Source organism: Acipenser ruthenus, chromosome 17 (assembly GCF_902713425.1).
Source record: "Acipenser ruthenus chromosome 17, fAciRut3.2 maternal haplotype, whole genome shotgun sequence".
Taxonomy (NCBI): Eukaryota; Metazoa; Chordata; class Actinopteri; order Acipenseriformes; family Acipenseridae; genus Acipenser; species Acipenser ruthenus.
The window spans coordinates 8,903,665-8,923,326 of NC_081205.1; the positions used below are offsets into that span (position 1 = coordinate 8,903,665).

Here is a 19,662-nt window from a genome sequence, read left to right on the forward strand (position 1 = left end):
ATTCCACCCAAAGGAGGGGGTTGAATTAAATCAGCAATTTCAATATTGATCAAATGTTTTTTAAACTGTAAGCTACAGATTAGCTACACACCCGAATATATGTAATACGTGAACGTGCCACAGAAAATGGAAAGAGGGCAAGTCAACGGAACACTATCTGTATTTTGACCCCCCCGCATAAGCCTCATTACTCAGACCAGACCAATAATTCACGAATAGGGGATATTTAAATTAAACATATTGCTGAAAGCTGCAACTGTATTGGAATTGTCAGATGCATTGCTTTTATTAATGTTATGTAGTGAAATATAGAATAATATGTAAACATTAAATACAATTCTGTCTTGTGTTCAATTAATAATAAATGTATACTCCCCTGCGCTTGTGGAATGCGTGACTCCCGGGTTTAGAGTTGAAAGGTTACAGGCACGTCAACTCGGAGCAGGGTGCTCCATGTGGGGAAAATCTTTGGTTGTAGCGCATGTTTTTGAGGAACTTGGATAATAAATATACAACATAAATATAAAAATATTCTTATCCTCCTTTTTGGAGTTCACACACATTTACTTTAAATAGTATACATGGGTATTTGTTAGTGGTTCGGTGGGCATGCGACTTCTGAAGTTGAAGAACAACACTTTGAAATCCCACCAACTGGCATTGTTTATTGTTAATTATACACATCGTTTTTGAAAATACATTTTTTCAAAATCTATTTCGTGGTATTAGTTTTACATTTAGACTAAGAATTAATATGGGTAAAAACCGCACCGACACACCCGGATCGAAGCGTGTGGCCGTGAAAAGGAGCACAGATTCCGGTAACATTGAGAAGGAAGGCAGCCAGATGAAGCGAGAAGAAATCAAAAGAATGAGACACTTGGAAACGGTGACGGCGCTGGGCGAGAAGGAAGATGCTGAGAAGTATTTGGAAGAGTTGGTGTTTGGAGCAGAGGATGAACTTCTCGAGAGGCTCGGCGCTGCAGAGGTGAGCTTCTTCTGATGAGTTCTTCATGAAATACATTACAGTGCCCCTTTCTTTAACATAAATTACAACCACATAGCCTGTTTAAAAATGAAAATACATATGTTACTGCATGTTACTTTAACTGTGGTAAGCATTTCGACCATGCAGCAAGTGTTCTGATCACTGCACAACTACACCACAGGGATTGACTGTAAAATTATTTGTAGCAGTGGAGGCTGTTAAGAGGTGAAAATCCTAGATTCAACATTCCTATGTGAACAACAGTTCCGTCTCCTCAGTGGAGGCAGGTCTCTGTTAAACTCTTATCTGCTATTAACCACAGTACTAGCAGGAGTAGATCACATCATCTAAGCACACGCTGTAATTGGAGGAGTCCAGAGAGCCCCCCCCCCATCAGAGGAGGCAAGCCTCCATTACAAACTCCTGTCTGGATTAACCACACAGTGCAGTACTAGCAATAGCATTGGATGTAGTCTGATCCCTAGTTTTAATTGGAGTAACTCAAACCCTCCCCTAATGAATCAGAAGAAGAAATCCATTAACTGCAGGAAAATTAAAAAATAAATATATATATATCTAGGACGGTAGACAAAAATATACTGTGTCACTGCTCGAACGCATGGAAAATCCAAAGTTAATCGAAGCCAGTGTTGTCATGCATGGATTATGGGAGTTGTAGTTTTCCTCTGCATTTCTACTCATTGGAAACACCTTCAGTGTGTACCAGATAAACTACTATTCCCAGAAGACACTGCACACCCGTATGCTCATTGCATTGTGACAATGGTAGCATCAGTAAAATGAGGTATATTTTAAAAGTTTCATATTATACCACTTCCTTTCTCTTGGAACAAATCTAGTTGTTGGTTTTGCTGTTTTCTCTGTAAGTGTTTGTTGGAAGTCGTATTTATATTATTTTAGCCCTTCCCCAGCAGTATTTGTTCACTCTTTTTGCCTGTATGGTATAATTATTTTGTCATTTAAGTTTAAAAAATTAAGTCGATAGGATGTGCTTGATTTTTTTTTTTGACGTGGTCTTGAAATCTAAATGCTATATATTTATGTTGTATACAGTGCCTTTTTTAAACATACGCTGGCAGGGTGTAACAGTTAAGTACAGTAGAATAAACTATGATGGTCACTGTTCTCTTTTTTTTTTTTTTGTTGGCTAGTGGAGAAAATGCGTTTAACAGCTGATGCACTGGACTTACCTGACCTAAGCACCACATTACTGGATCCTCAGCTGATGCACTATCCTTGCACAATTGCACTACTAATATGTCATTGTAGCTGTAACTAGTTGTAATTCTAACTTGTTGCATCCTAGCGTAGTGGTTTTTTTTAGTAGTATTCTTTGCACTTACTCTAAACTATAATGTATTTTAATATTCATCTTGCATTGTAACCCTGTACAGTACACCTGTAAGTTACCTTGGGTAAAGGCGCCTGCCAAATAAATACATTGAGAAGTGTTGTCAGTCAGAATACAACAATAAGATTCTACTGCTGATGGGGTCTTAAGAGGACCCCAAGCCCTCTGCTTTTTTTCTGCCTCCCCATTTTTTTTGGCCACCACTGCTTGGTAGGCGTTGCATATATAGTGGAAGCCCTACAGTTTTTTTTACTTCTAAATTAACAACAACCTTTATTCAACATGCTTTGATAGCAGGTAGTGGTGAGTGTCTGTATTTGTGTCATATTTATATATTGAGAACCCATCACACTGAGATTACTCTAGACCTTCTGCAAATTTTTGAGGTAACGTTTTTCCGTTTGTTGTTTGCAGACTAAAGGAGCTGTGAGTGGGAATTTGCTGGACGAAGACTCCAGTGATTCGGAAGTAGAAAATGAAGCCCGGTTCCAGGTCCAGTCTGCCCAGAAGGCTGCCTGGGAGGACGAGGATGACCAGGGGGAGGAGATGTAAGTGTAAACACGTGTGCTGTGGATTCTCAAGGCATCTTTTGTTGTACTGAACATCCGGTAGATTTCATTATGAGCATGACATCTATATACTATAGTGTTCCATTTTGGATAATCTTTTCTTGATATTTATAAAATAACTAAAATAGTGTTGGACGATAATGACATTTTCAGTTCTTGATTACCAGCTGTAAAGTATCACAGTAATCTGATCATGATTATTGACTGAATAAATAAAATACATAAAATGTCTTGGAATTTATTAAATTTAAAGCTGTATTGAGCAGCATGACAAAAAAAAACAGGAAACTACTTCAAATGGAAAAGAGTAATGTTGAAATGGGAAATCACTTTGGTGTACAAATTACATATACAGATGGTTTATTAATGTAGATTGTATACACTATTTAAGACTTTCAATCGATCTGAAAGGCACTCAGATTGATGAACCAACTATACAGCTGGTAAGTGTATAGGAGTAAAAAGTTTCAAAGTGCAAGCAAACGCAGCGTTAATCCATTCATTAATACATACATTTTTATACTGTGTATCTATGATGCGCAGTAGACAGTGCCACACCAGCGCGTCTCCCCAAGTGTCAGTTACTTTTTCCGGGTTAAAAAAAAAAAAAAAAATTACTTGGGGCTCCCGAGTGGCTCATCCGGTAAAGGCGCTGCGTGTGGAGCACAGGATGCGCCCTATAGCCTGGAAGTCGCCGGTTCGAGTCCAGGCTGTTCCACTGCCAACCGTGGATGGGAGCTCCCAGGGAGCGGCACACAATTGGCCGAGTGCCACCCGGGGGGTGGGGGAGGGGGCGGCTCACCACGCACCACGCACCAGCAACCCCTGTAGACTGGCCCGGTGCCTGTGGGCTTGCATGTAAGCTGTCCAGAGCTGCGTTGTCCTCCGACACTGTAGCTCTGGGTTGGCTGCATGGCGGGCCTGCAGAGTGAAAAAAAGAGGTCAGCTGATGGCACACACTTTGGAGGACAGCGTGTGTTCGTCGTCAGCGCGGGGGTGGTAGCAGTTATTAAATTTATAACAAAAAAAAAAAGTCCTTTATAGCGTTGCATTTAGCGCAAAAATACCCTTCTTCCCCCCATGTTGCTCTTGCCTAACATAAAATTAAATATGGCTGTGTTTTGGGAAGACATGGAAAGTGTGACGTAAATCACAGTATGTGCTTATGCGTATTTGTGTGTGTGTACTTTTTATCTGCATTTTGTGTCTAAACTGTCAATAATATTACTTGACCACAGTTTTACAGCAACTGATTATGCAGAAAAAGATCTGATCGGTACATCTTGTAGCTCATATAGTGGTATTTTTCGTTTAATAAAGACTGAATCAGAAAAACAAAGCACATAAAAATAAAATAAATCGGTCATATTCATTAATTGCGTAATGCGAATATAGTTTCCTGAATTAATTGTGTATGCTAGGTTTCAGATCGAGCTTTTAAGTCAATGCACAAGACATTTTACAGTGCTATAACGTATACTCACTGTATTTCATACATTTCAAGTAAAAAATATGATCTTGCAGGTTGTTTGTTTTAAAAGAAATGTTATACAATTTCATAACTCTGCTGTACGGTTACTGACGCTTGTAAGCTCGAAACTGATTGGTCCATTCACGGTATCCATGGAAACATAAGCCTGGAAACGAAATGCCCTCACAGAAGGAATGTTTTACACGACTTACATACGTAATGAATTGTGGAAATTGCCGCTATTTACCGGAAAAAAAAAACACATTTTGAATACTGTTCACTGGAACGTACAAGCACTGTAAGACCTATTTTTTTTCTTTTTGAAATAACTATTTAGGCGGCTCATCTGGCAAAGTGGAAATGAGAAGGCTGCTCAGTATAGGATTTGCCAGCAATATCACACATTGTAAATCTGGGTGATCGAAGCATGCTGAACCTGCCCAGCAACCTGTCCCTCCGTTTCCTGCTCGCATACACTGGGTTTATGAAGTTTATGAATAAAAACAATAGAAATAAAAAAAAAAAAACACTATTCTACATTAATGTTAATCTATATGATTTGCAACTGAAGAAAAACTGACAAACAATAAATATAGAAATGTTTTATTCACTTTTATATGCTTTAAGAAACACACAGTAGAATCAACAGTAGCCCGGTAGACTACCTTAAATTTTGCCGGTTTAAAGAAATTGAAAACATTATGTTAAACATTATGGAGCCTGTACAAAACAGCTTGCTTCTACATTTTCCAGATGAACACTTTTTTTTTTTTTTTTCGTTAGAGTTGACATGACTCACCGCTTCAGGAAAGATATGGTGAAGAGTGATGCGGAAAAGCAGCTGCCGAAGGGGAAATTACAGCAGAGACTGAGGGAGCAGTAAGTGAAACCTTAGGTCTCTTTAATTCAGCCAGCTTTTGCGCCAAACTGTAACATAAAACTATGGATATTAAAATTGTATGAATACATTTTGATGCCGCTTGAACAATTTCCAGTCTTGTTTTGACATCAGTCTGCTTGTATTTGTTTTTTATTTTGTATTTATGATTCTTTTAATTTCTTTGTTTCCACCACTTTCTCTGCCAGATTCCAGAGAGCAATGGGTGGCACGCCAGCATGGGCAGAAAAAAGGGTGTTGAAAAAAAAGAAAGGCAAGAAAAGTGAAGAAGATGGTAAGAATTTAGTTTTTCAGTTAATATTTCTGTTTTACTTCATATGTACTTGCTGCCTATTTTAACTGCCACTACAGTAGTAGTTTATTTATTTTTTCCCATTTTCCATTATGATGTTTAACTTGTAAGTAGGGTTTTCTTTTGTTCGTTTATCAATTATGCTTATTTTTAGCTATTTTCCTGTATCTAAATCTTTTTTTTTTTTCTGGGCCTTTCGCTTTTTATATACTGTATGAAATTATTGTTTTCGGTTATTTTCCAAAATGCTTGGGTGTAACTCGACAGTACTTGCACACTTAACCCTTTGCGGTCCATTTATTAATCGCGCGTCAGGCACGCCAGGTCTAATTAATTTTCACACGCGCAGTTAATTTTATACGCGCTGTTTAAAAGTATTTTTTTTCACAGTCAAACGGGTTTAAATGGCCCTGCATATCAACAAAGCACACACTAGGCATCTCCAGCCCCGCCCCACCCTTTCGTTTGCTATAGCGTTCAGCTATGTAAGAAATAAATAATAATAATAATAATAATAATAATGATAGTTGTACATACCGATCGATCATCTCCGGATCACTCGTTTTATCACCAAACTCCTCAATAATGCGATCCAAGTCATTATTTTATTACTATAACATCTGAAAAAAGCTCTGCAAATGTCCATGATAGTCTCAGTGCGCTGACGCACTCAGCCAGCTTGTTTACTATGAACGCCCCATTATCTGATACCTGATACCATGTATGACTATTCATGAGATACGCCTTTTTTTTTCCGACTTGTCTCGGCTCCTGTCGCTCCCACTCGGCAATTGAATGGTTTTCTCGGCTTTTTCCGGAGAAAAAACGACTAAACACCCGTTTATTGCGTTGCTATAATGATGTCGGACCCAGTCCGACAAAGGACCTGTGAGGAATAATTGCAATGTCGGACCCAGTCCGACAATGGACCGCAAAGGGTTAAGTTGCTTCTTTCCTTTGCTGTCTTCACAACTAAATCCTTATGGTCACGGGCACATTCTTCTGGGGTTTTTGTGTGTAGGCATTTTTTTTACATTTCTACTTATAAGTGCCCCCAGAGAAGTTGCATGATGTGACCTTTCAAGTACTGTTTCCCAAGTGAATATGAATAAATACAATGACATTTGAAGCCACTTAACCTTCAATTGTTTATTAGAATAATCTGCTTATAACCCATTGAGTGCATTAGATTATAACTCAGATATAGCATTTTTTACATGATGTCAAAGCAAGGTTAGTTGGTAAGAGTAATCTGATTGTTTTTGCACAGATGGCAGTGAAGAGGAGGAGGAGGAGGAGAATGATTTGCTGCATAGGACTGGCAACTTTGTGACATCTTCCAAATCTCTCCCCAAAGGTTTCATAGAGGTAAATAACTTGCTGAATGAGTTTTCTTTGGAAGCAGTGGAGGGTGGACATTAGGCACTAGATAGTGTTGCATGTGTTATAACAATGACAGGACATGCATGGACTGCACTGCTCCCACTCTTCTGCAAACACTGTCTTTCCACAGCACTGTAGGATGCTCTGTGGATTCATTCAGACCACTTTCCATCCAATAAACAGATTACTATCTCTAAATAGACAATAGTCCTCCCTCCAAAAATAGGCAGAACGAACGAACAGGTTCTGGGATAAAATGAGAGCATATTTTCTACCCAGTCATTCTGCATTGGTAATAAATGCATAGCATTTAGGGAGCCGTTAAACTTGTTCATTAAAATCACTGTATTTCAAGATGGGATGATAATCTACTCTAGGGATACCAAAATGGTAATTATTTAGTGAAGTCTAAAGGCTGGTTTCACAGGGCCCAATTTCCACTTAGCCTGGACTGCCTAATGTTAACGTAGGTAAAGCAGTCCCTGATTCATGCAGATTAATCTTTTTGAAACCAGCTGCAAGTGGGGTACAAGGGGGAACAAATGTTGCAGCATAAATCAGCAGGGGTGAATATGTTCGAAATCAACTAGTCAGTGGCTAATACAATGATTTTTTGAAAGGAATAATATAACCATGTTTGTATTTGCCTTTATAGATAAAAAACTGCTTACATGCGAACAACAACCGACCTTCAGATGTCTGTTTAACAAGCGTTCAGTTTCACCCCTCGGCCCAGGTGATCATGACTGGAGGGGTAGACCAGTCTATTTCCCTTTTCCAGGTACAGTCTTCCGTTTCCATTTCCAGGGTGGGCGTGATCAAGGAAATGTTAATGGTGATGTGTTTCCTTCAGAAACCAAAGTGTATTAATAATGTTAGATCTGTAATCTATAACTCTATGCTACATTCTTCAAGATCATGTTATTTAGTTACTATCCAGAGGGCTTCTTTCACTTTTCTTGTAAGCCTGACTTCCAAATGGACCAATTAAAGGATTATATAACTTTCTGTGGTGTTTGCAAGAGACCTTTATGTATCAATGTATCTTAAAACACAATTTTTTTTCCCCCCACACATAATGAGCTATAAACCAAAAACATTTCTCAGCTGCTACGTAGAATCAGCAGAAAGATGTTTTTATCTTTTTAACATTGTGTTGTGTCCCGATCATGCTTGTTCTGTCAAAACAGAAAACAGCCTGCTGTTAAAGAAAGGAGAACGACAAATCCTTTTTCTTATTTTGGGCATTCCCGAGGGCAAGTTGAGAGAATTTGTCGGGTTTTTTTTGTGAACCGCGATGTGTGAATAAAAATATCCAAAGAATCAGAATTATGTTAAAAAAATGTTGTGGTGGTTCTGTAACCCTTTTGGTCCATAAGAGTTTTATACATTTCAGGAAGTACTGTTCTGTGAGCTTGTAATAAACATGCACCCTCAATAATGTGCTGAAGTTTAAGCAGAATTTGACAAGAAGTTCTCTACATAAATGAAAAGTATACAGTGTGCAGGGTGAGTCATCCAGGAAGGGGAGCGCAGGTTTGCGTCCTCGCTGTGTGAAATCACAGCTGTTCGCTAGGGATTCCAGAGGGAGAGTTGCATTGGTTCTGGTGCCGCTGCAGGTTATGGAGGCAAAAACCGGCAGAGACTGTTTCTCGCTTCATCACCATATGTATTTTAATACCTATTCTGTGTGCCCTTTATCTTAGTTTTCATTCCTTTGTCCTTCGCCTCTTGTATTCTCAAGTTTCATCTTTCCCTTTCATCCCACAGCTAGACTGCACCCCTCAGACGCTGTTAAATATTTGATGTTCCTTTTGGGTGTTTTTCTGCTTTTATTTCTCCTTTGTTCACCACTGTCTCCTGTGGTGCTTCAGGCGCTTATTAAACTTTTAGAAATTGTTAGGCTCTTGTCTGCTGTCTTGTCATTAGATTAAGTTTCTTTTAGTACGGATAGCCAGTCTGTACTCCTTTTAGGATTTGTCTATTGTGCTTATGCTGCGTTATTAGATTGGACTAGGGCTGCAACGAAGGGTACGTTTTTGACCTTCACAGGTTCGGAACACACTACCGAAGGAAGGTTTGAACCTGTGGTGGTACTAATTTGCATAATTTACTGGTGACTCACCATAGCTACTTGTTTTATTTGATTGAAAATCCTATTTTACAGGCAATCCATATACATGGAATGAAACATTCACATGTAGTTTAAAAATACGTCATATAGAACAGTTGCCTATAATTAGTGTTTTACGAAGAAATCTCTTTTAATTGGAATGTTATATTTTCTTCTGCTGTTTTTCACTTTAACAAAATCCATGGTGACGGGAATTGTTTTTTTGTTTTGTTTTGTTTGGATTCCTGCAGTTCATTTACCAACCTTATCTCATCACCTTTGCATTTTGGTTTGTTTGTTTTTCTCTACTGTATATCTCAAGAGGTTATCCTGAAAACAAAATGATAAAAAAAAATGACTAAAGGTCTCTGTCTGTGTCCTTGAAGGTGGATGGCAAGACTAATCCAAAAATCCAGAGTATCCACCTAGAGAAGTTTCCTGTATACAAGGCCCGCTTCAGTGCTGACGGAGAACAAGTCATTGCAACCAGCATGCATAATAAAATGTTCTACGTGTATGATATGATGGGAGGGAAAATCATACCCGTCTACGGTGTCAGAGGTAACTGTTCAGATACAGCTTATGTATAGCAGAAAAAACTGCTAGTTATCACAGTGTTAATCAGAATTCTGTTTAGTCTTACTAAAGGTTTAAGTAAAGACATATTTAACTACTTTACGTGATCCTCCATTTCTATATCTCTAATATGCACCCCAGTATTTAGTCCTCATTAACTCTAATGCATACTTTAAAAGACACTAACTAATACGTACAGTACCTTCAATAGCCAGGTCATTTCATTTAAGCAGTTTGCAGATTGATAACCTCTTAATGTTGGTAGACTCTAGTTAGTTGAAACTCATAAAATTTCCAAAGCAATACTTATTCCTGTATATAGGTTTAATTCTATTATATAAATCAATATTTTAAAATGCACCAGATACTGAAGAGCAACAGTTTATTAAAATGGATTGCTCTATAGTGCTTTGTTTGTTAAAAGCTATTTTGAATGGAATTTATTTCATTTTGTTTTTATATAACAGGATTAGAAGAGAAACGAGTAAAGCAGTTTGAGGTTTCTCCAGATGGTTCACTGCTTCTTCTAACTGGGACTTCAGGATATCTCCACCTTCTGACAATGAAGGTATGTTAAACTATTAGTGAAGTTTGTCATAGCAGTAACTACCTCAAGCCTCCATCTTGACCTCTGTGTTTAAAGTACGACATAATAATATTTTATCAGCCGATCACAAACCTAATTAACATTAAATCTTGCAGACAAAGGAGCTGGTTAGCAGCATGAAGATCAATGGGAAAGCCGTTGGTGCTGCCTTCTCCCCTGATGGAAGCAAAATCTACACCAACTCTGGTATGATGCTGTTTTACTTGATACATTTTACTAAACTAAACAGGGTGCATGTTTTTGTTTTGTCAATTTTATTATTACAGTAGTGCTTTATTGTTACTTTATTGTTGTGAACTAAAACTTCTTGAAAGGTGTGAAGAGTAAAAGGTTTATTCATTCAGGTATGTGTGACTAAAGTTCTGTTAGCCCCCTTTATTGTCGAAACATAAGTGGATTAATGCCTGCTTTCACTTTCTTGCAGATGAAGGGGAGGTCTTTGTTTGGGATGTTAAAAGCAGGACTTGCCTAAATAGGTTTACAGATGAAGGCTGTTTAAAAGGCACGTGCATTGCTGTGTCCAGAAACGGACAGTATTTGGCTTGTGGGTAAGTGAAATGTGTCAGGTACAAAGTCAGCTTCGCTTTCTTTTTTAATAGAGCTCAAGAACAACTGACAACTGTAACGCTTGAAATGTTTTTGCTTACGATTGTAAGTCGCCCTGGATAAGGGCGTCTGCTAAGAAATAAATAATAAAAATAACAATTATCTTTATTTAACCAGATGAGTCAATTGAACAGATTCTCATTTTCAATAACGACCTGGCCAACCAGGCTCCCAATATAGCAGCAAAAATACACAACACAATACAATTCATACAAAGAAACGTACAAAAAAAAGAATTATATACATACACACACACACATACACAAACATTTAAAACAATAAAAATCAGTATTAGCAGGTACAGATATCAGTCAGCAAGGATTTAACCCTGCGGCTAAAGGCATCCACAGTAAGAAAACTATTTAAATTAGTCTAAGTTGTAATATATTCCAATCATTAGCTGCAGCAAACTGAAATGAGCTACAACCAAAGACTGTAGAAACCTTAGTTAGGACTAGCTTAATAAATTCATCTGATCTTAAATTATAAAATGGCGATGAAAATTGTAACAAATTATGCAAATAAATAGGGGTTATACCAAGCAAAGATGTGTAAATTAATAAGTACCAATGGGTCAGACGCCTTGTATGTCACGTGGGCCATTTAATCAGAGTAAAGATTGCAGTGCTGCTGAAACATGCAATTAAATTCTGATGTGCTTCTCTTACTCTGTAGATTCCTAGTCATGGGACTTAAATGACATAGGAAAAATGTATGTCATTTTATCTATGTAGCCTTCCAGTGCTACACGAGGATATGCCGAGTGCTAGATGCATAAACCTCTTGCGCAAGCCCTCAAAAAAGGGTTTCTATTTTTAGAACTAACCATATTTAGTTTACTAGTTCCTACCACAGAGTTTTAGATACCTCATGTACAGGCGCAGCAGTAATCTGAAGTATGCTCCTCATGATCCAAGTGGTATGCCAAAATTAAAAATAGAAGACCTCGATTGACTTTGTCTGCAGTCTTCTTTCAGTATTAACCCCTCCAGATGTAAAACTGCTATGAAATACTATTACTATTTTTTGTAAATGACACATGCAGTGAACATCATTTTATTTGTGTAAACCTTGTAATACATACAAAACACAAGATTGCTGAAGAATACGAATTGTTTTTATAAACAGGAAAACACACATATGCAAGATTTATGATGAAGAATAAAACCTTTTTAAAAACTCTGTAAACAACATTAACATGAACATGCTATTGGATAAAAGTGCCACCAGAAAAACCCCCAACCTGCTTACGTCCCGGAACTGAAGTGGTTAAACGCTTGTTGCTATACAGATAAATCTATGGCATGTGTGGTCGTATTGCTTCACTGATTTGCACGTTCTTGATAAGTTAAGATTATTTGTGCATGTAGATCCACTAAATAGTTTAAAATAATCTGCATTTTGCATTTGGAGGATGATTTAACACTTTGTATGCATATCTTTAATGACCACTTCCACAGCAGATCCTTGTCAGATGCTCTCTCATAAGATTTCTAAAAGGATAATAGTAAGAGCTGATGTCATCAGTACACACAGCAAGTATTTTGGTTGCTGAGCTACAAATAGTATAGCTGTGCTGACTGCAAGGATAATGTGATAGGGGTACTAATTAAGCATGTGTAGTGTATTTGTACAGCAACGACTTGTATTAATCCAACACTTTCTTTTCTGTCTTTAACCAGCTGCTTCACCCAAATGACAGACCGGTGACATGCTTTGACCCCAATTAAAATGACCTTAGAAGTGCAAGTGTTATTGAGTACCTGAAAGCTCAAACTGAGATTTCTTTATCCTAGTATAATGGATATGTCATAAATTGATGTTTGCTACAACATTTGCTTCATTCAGAACTGTACTTGAGACCTTCAAAGCTAAAGGGATAATGTATGGATTTATTTCATAGCTGTAACCCCTAAATACTTCTGTTGTTCATAAGTTTTTCTATTCTCTACAGCTTCAACACCTGAGCACATTCACACAACTAACTCGCCTCATTCAAACCAGGTCTCCTGACCGGGAAAATGTGTCGAGCTGCAGAACTGCTGCATTATTTTATTACACTAAAACAGCATGTTTCTTTGATTTAATTATGTTTTAACAATTCTTGCATTATATCATGCACACTTTTATATGTCACCTTGCTGTACTGGCTCTCAATGAATATTCCAGATAAATCACTTAATGGACAGTTCCTTGTCAGAATGTATTCTGCTGTCATTCATTCAATATCAAGCAGCAGTGCAATATGACTCCCATTTCACTTAATCATCATTGGACTAGTTTGGGTATGCCCTTTACAATGTCTTTTCTGTGGCAGCCATTCATCATGAGAAGTTGGGAGTGTGATGATGATAAATGGCAAATATACCTGCAGAGAAACACTTAGCTGAAAAACTGCCTTTGTCCCGCCTGGTGACTGGAGCTTTTAATGCACTTAAATGGGAATGTATTATATTTTAAACACTGGGTTCAATGTCATTACTGTTTTCAGTTTAGGAGAGCACATTAAAATTACTTCCACTTAATCCTGGGGTCAGTCTCTTCTATATGTGCAACCTTTTTATTTTTTTTTATTAATTGTCTACCCACACTGTCTGTACACAGCAGTGTAGTGCTCTACCAAGCTTGTGGAGTTTGTAGAAGGGGAATGTGGACTAACTGCATCAAGTTTTCTGGTACTTTTCTGACAATCAACATGAGACCACAACATTCTTACTTGAATCCATTCCTGAACAGCTGGTGCATTAACCCCTTGTACCACATATTTCTATCTGGGGAGGTTTGAGGTTGTTCCATTGCTTATTTGCAGGGCTGTAAATGGCCTCCTTCCACCACTCCTCCTTTAATACAAAATCTATCACTATTGTATTAAATCTCATCTAAAACGCTCTTGCATTCACTCAGTAGAATTCTGCTATGTGGTTAGAATATGGAGGAGGTCTCCCATCACAATATGTGACCATTGTGATCTCCCACCTCTAATGCCAGTGCTGTCTTTGTTTACGCAGATCGAATTCTGGAGTGGTAAACGTCTACTCGCACGATGTATGTCTTCAGGAATCAAACCCTAAGCCTTTAAAGGCCATAATGAATCTGGTGACATCAGCCACTTCCTTGTCTTTTAATCCAACCACAGAAATCCTTGCAGTGGCTTCCAACGCAGCGGATGAAGCAGTCAAACTGGTAGGTCATGCTAGGTTATTGGTTTTGGTCAAGAAGAGGGTGACAGAAGGAAATGAGGCACACCTGTCTTAGAGGCCCTCTAAGGGTTTTCAGTGACTATTCATAAAATTGGTTCATATGACTAAATCCAATATACTAACCTTAAACAACAAATATTTTCATACTTGTGATCAGTTCACAGTGGCACTTACTGTTTCATTGACCAATATATATATAACACACATACATATATACACGTACATACAGTGCCTTGCAAAGGTATTCAGACCCCTGACCAATTCTCTCATATTACTGAATTACAAATGGTACATTGAAATTTCGTTCTGTTTTGATATTTTATTTTAAAACACCGAAACTCAAAATCAATTATTGTAAGGTGACATTGGTTTTATGTTGGGGAAATATTTTTAAGAAAAATAAAAAACTGAAATATCTTGCTTGCATAAGTATTCAACCCGCACACATTAATATTTGGTAGATATATATAAAAGTAACTTGCACCTGTACTATTGTGATGGTTTGTTATATAAGATGTTACAGAAATGAAATCTTGTTGTGGGTACAGTAGGTGTTCTTTTGAAGTTTTTTTTTACTCTGCACTACCTATTTTGTATTGCGTTGCATTATTTCCTCTACATGGCACATGATTTCTATTGTACTTTATTTAAACAATATAATCTAGAAATATATACTTATCAGCCTATATAAAGGAAATTAATCAACAATATAGGCTTATCATAACTGTATACTGAATGTCTGTATCTTAATTACTTTAACAGGACTCTCCATTTTTTGAAACAGCTTTTTATTTTATTATTTAACCAATTAGTCATGTCTTGATATCATGCAGTCTGATAAGCAGTAAAACAAACACTTCAAATTAGGCAGAAATACTTAAAGGCAAACCTCCCAAATGTCTCCATTTGATACCTAACATGCAACCAGCCTGTTAAAATCTTTGTAAAGAGTCTTCCAGTGAACTGACATATTTTATACATATCTTGAATTACCTTGAAACCTGAAATGTTGAGAAACTGGTTTAAAATATTTTAGAAAGACTAACGGTTTTGCTTAACAAGTTTGCAGCAGTATAACACCTGACATTTGTTTTATTCTTTTTGAAATCTGATTTGAGCCGTCCTTGGTTATATTTCCAAGAAGCCTGCTCATAACTAACCAAATAATTGAAAGAATCAGTGAGAACCCTGAGGTTCGTTCTTTTAATGTATCTTCAGTTACTTCGAGCAGATGGTCAAGTATGCGTAAAGTATTTTGTACCTTCAAAAAATTTGAAATTGTTACTGACAGACTCATTGGATCATGCATTTAGGGCACCAAGTTGGAAGAATAGGTTAAGGACAAAGACAAATCTAGCAAGAAACAACTTTGGTGCTAAAAGGAGCATTTATACTGTTAATTATTATATTCCTTATAGCAGAATACAGTGTGTTTTGTGTATTGTTAAATGTTATATTTGTGTTTTGTTCCCTTGACCACTAAAACAAGACCATGTGATGTGCCATTTGCAGAACAAATTGGTCACCTGAGGGACAGCCCAATTACACAATTGTGTGTGTGTGTATGTATGTAATGACATGTGCAGTAAAATGCAAGCTTATGTCTTCTGCTACACTGCTCAGTTGAATATCAGTAGGTGAAATGCACTTCCTTTGTTTCATTGTTGGCATGTTGGTCGTTCCAGGTACACATCCCTAGTTTTACAGTATTTTCAAACTTCCCTGTCATGAAAAAGAAGGCCATTCACCTGGCACAGTGTATGGACTTCTCCCCTAGAAGTGGCTTTTTCTCCATCGCAACCAACAAGGGCAAAGCTTTATTGTACAGGTATGTTTGACAGGATTGGTCAAAAAAAGAATGCATAATGTACAGGTGGGGGGAGAAACATCATTTCCAGTGGAATATGAGTTCCTATTTAATTAGTCAGGATTTGTATTTACATGGGATTTGGGTTATTATGCACTTATGTGGTGCTTTTTATTAAGTGTTTATTATTACTTACACATTAAGTGATTGATATGCCAAGCATTCGGCATCCTTAAGCTCTGTAGCTTGGCTTTAGACAGAATTAACTCAGCCCTGCAATAATAGCCATGATAAAGTAAAGCATTGCAAGTAGCAGGCCTTTACCAGGGTTTAATTCCAAATGAAGTCAGTCAAGCACACCTGAAAAAGGTGCGACTTACAACATTAACAGATATACAGTATCCATGCATAGTATCTATTTTAATGATCTGAACAACTGGTAGATCTAAGTATTATAGTTGTGTTTTCCCAATTTAGTTTGTGTAGTGATGTTCATAAGGGGGTCAGTAAATCACCCCTCCAGTGAAAAGGGAGCAGGATTGATGAAGTGTGAAGGGCTGGCAAAGACAGGAAAAATATAGTTCCGTTTTTGTTTGTGCCTTAAGTGTAACAAATTATTTATTGTCCTAATGTTTATGCCTGGTCTTAAATCAAGTTGCTCAAGTGGATTTCCACTAAGTGTGTTTTTATCTTCATCAACCCGCATGGCTTTTATTATTGATGGTTTGAGAGCTTGCACTGGGAGAGTTTCTGCAGAGTTATTCAGTCGTATGGAAAGAGTCACACAATCTAATATTACAGCTGCAGAACAACTATCAGACGGTATAGGAAGGGCTTCAAAGACTGAATTCTATTCTGAAAATGTATTACAGAGCGTTAGTTGTCAAAGTCTTATTTTTGCAATGTCTTGCTTTTGTTTTTAAATCAGGTTAAAGCATTACACAGATTTTTAAACGGATTCACCCAGTTCATGTGTAAGTATCAATTGCAGTAGGACTGGATTTCTCTTGTGTAATATAAGCAGGAATGTTCATTTTATTTAATTGATGTATTGTGTAGATGATTTAATTTTCGAAAAGGTTAACCTGTATTATCATGCCACTCCCACTGTATTGTGCTACTCAGGTTTGTATTGACCTCCTTGAAGTCAGTTTATATTTATTAAAATTAAGGCCGTTGAAATGCATCAGATTGGTGGCCTAAGGAAATTCACTGCTGTATTAGCTATCCCATGTAGACCTTCAATTGCAGTTTAAAGCCACCAGGTGTCAGCATAACCAAACGCTGGCACTAAAACATGATATGAAAACAAAATTGGAGCAGCTGTGTTTGAAGAGATGGCTCTGATTTTATTTATTTATTTTTCAACATTAGCATAGAAGTTGGTAGATAATGTTTTAAAATATAATTTAACAGGTAATTATATTTTTCAACCTTCTTTGTTCCCAGATTAATTCAGATGTTCCAGTGGTGTAATTGTGATTGAAGCCATTTGTTTTCCTGTACCTGGGACCATGGATGAGCAGTTTCCAAAATAAAAATACATCTCATTTCCTGTATTTTTCACATTTCTGATTAACTTTCCCTTCTTCATTGTTGTATGGTGTTTAGGGATGATGATTATTATTTTTTATTTTATTTTTTTAACCATGTATGCATTTGTTTTCCTCTGCCAAAGCCTCTAATACAAGAGACAAATTTGTCTCTATATTGTTTGTGGGGGGAAAAAAGCAGATTAGTTAAGGCCTAGAACTGTAAGACCAAACAATTTAACTCACTTAACTCACCGTTTTTGTAAGGATCTGTTCCTTTATCATTTATTGTTTTGTAGTTAATGATGTAAATTTTCAGATTTTCTAAAGTGATCGCTAAAGCATATTAGCATTGTGCTGTGCCCATAGGTGAAACCAGTGCAACAATTATATGCTTCCCCACCTCACTTCAGAAAATCTGCCTCGGAATCTTTTCAGAAGACTTTTTTTTTTATAGATATATTTACTATCGGAGTGCTCTCTCAAAGCATGCAGTTGCATAATTAAATATTAGTAAAATAAAGATGATCCCTTTAAATTCCCATGGGCTGTCGGAGTGTTTTCTTTATGTATTTTTAGATCCTGACTTATTCCATTTTAAAACTTAAGTTTCTGATACAAATAGCAGTGAAATGCCAAAGTGACCAGTAAATAGTCATCATTTAACTAAGGTCTGATTAAAGAGGAACTTGGTGTGGATCTGAAATCACAATTATCTTAAGTAATGTATTTTTTGTTTTGGTTCAATTTGCTTTGTATTTCATTAAAACGCATAAGTTTACAGCACCCCTGTTGCCTCAAAAGGGTTCCCAAACATTTTTTCTCTGACAGTTCAGCTGGTATGTCGGCGTGTAACCAGTAACCTGCCCCCTGTAACAATTTGCCCCTGGTTAATATAAGAAAATAAAAAATACCACATAGAACAAATGTGGTTTTTCTTACAGTCCACTGGGGAGAAGAGAGTTGCAGTGAAAGGGTTGTAGTCTGATGTACCAGCTGAAAAGTAGAAAAAGTATCCCCATACAAAGTTTATTTATTTTAAGGTCAGGTTTATTGTAAATTAGTGTGGTTTGGTTGTAAGAATTTAATTAGAAATCGTATGTGAATTCATATGTAATTTCACACCTTGAATTCACAACCCAGTTTATGCCAGAGACTTGGTTATAGAAATCCAAGAACAGAGTCGGATTTGAAGGTGGTATTATTAGGCAGCATACAAATGAATCATGCCAGCGAAATGCATCCCTTATCACGGCCAGTTAGACAAAGAAAGACAGGTTCCTCCACATACCCCCTGATACTCGTGCCCTCAATAATGTGTGCAGAGCTTCATTACAGCTGGAGAAGCAGTTACCTAAAAATGTGTTACACTACCATTGTACGTATGGAGGTTGAAACCATTCTGTCTGTCATGGAGGATGTGAAAGCATAGCAGGAACAAGTCTGGTCCCTTCAGAATGCTGAAGCAGCTTCATGGTACAGGGGGCTTGTGTGTCTGCAGGTGGAGCTACTGTGCCTTGCAGGGATTGTAAAGACAAGATTTTTAATGCAAGTAGAGTTGGCATTAATCCCTATCCCTTTGTGCACCACAAACCAGGCGTAAGAATTGTGTACAAAGATGTGGTGTTTTTGATCATTTCCACATTAAACGGAGGGTAGGTTAAGTGAAGTTAACTGAAATCTTTTTACTCTGGAAAGGCAAGTGCATTTAATTAAATGTTGCTATAGAAACAGCCAATTTAATTAAAACATGTACATTGCAACCTAGTGAGTGTCTTAATTGGGTTAAACTTCCACTTTTTAAAACGGTGTGTTTGAATTGCACTGTAGATCTTTTATTATTAGTTTCCATTTTGTGATCAGGAGAGCATTCATTTCAAAAGGATAAGCCTTTAATTTCAAAGCCATTTCATTTTTGATCTCTTTCAGGCTTTACAGTTGAAATACCATTTATCATTAGGATTTAGGATTTGAATCGGAACCACTGTATTAAAACTTAAAAATATTTGAGGAATGTGATTTTTAGTAACATTCTTTTTTAGGAACTACAGGGCATTTTACAATCTATATGGACTAGTGCTAATCTCAGACTACAGCAATGGAAAACAGGATATTTTTGTAGCAATTTAATTTTGCTAATGGCCTTCAAGGTACATTTTCGTGGCAAGAAATGTTTGCGCTTCTTTTTAATGTACGGCACATGTATGAATAATATATTTCACGGCACATTAATTTTGTGGATTTTTAA

The 19,662-nt window shown here is 37.1% G+C and overlaps 1 protein-coding gene across 1 annotated transcript; it reads left to right on the forward strand.

Moving 5' to 3' along the window:
* The first annotated feature begins 399 nt into the window (after positions 1–399).
* Positions 400–17,956, forward strand: LOC117422870 (U3 small nucleolar RNA-associated protein 18 homolog). Its single transcript, XM_034038076.3, has 14 exons — positions 400–988; positions 2,775–2,908; positions 5,184–5,279; positions 5,487–5,572; positions 6,861–6,958; positions 7,629–7,754; positions 9,473–9,647; positions 10,130–10,230; positions 10,365–10,455; positions 10,694–10,817; positions 13,884–14,058; positions 15,761–15,903; positions 16,811–16,856; positions 17,332–17,956. The coding sequence occupies exons 1-13, from the start codon at positions 755–757 to the stop codon at positions 16,833–16,835; spliced, it is 1,608 nt and encodes a 535-aa protein (XP_033893967.3). The 5' UTR covers positions 400–754; the 3' UTR covers positions 16,836–16,856; positions 17,332–17,956.
* The last annotated feature ends 1,706 nt before the right edge of the window (positions 17,957–19,662 follow it).

Bases quoted from the DNA above. Each gene is read 5' to 3' on its own strand.
- LOC117422870 (XM_034038076.3), top strand. From the start codon at position 755: ATGGGTAAAAACCGCACCGACACACCCGGATCGAAGCGTGTGGCCGTG. The intron at 2,909-5,183 runs GTAAGTGTAAAC...TTTTTTCGTTAG, and splicing joins GATGACCAGGGGGAGGAGAT to AGTTGACATGACTCACCGCT. The intron at 10,456-10,693 runs GTATGATGCTGT...ACTTTCTTGCAG, and splicing joins CAAAATCTACACCAACTCTG to ATGAAGGGGAGGTCTTTGTT.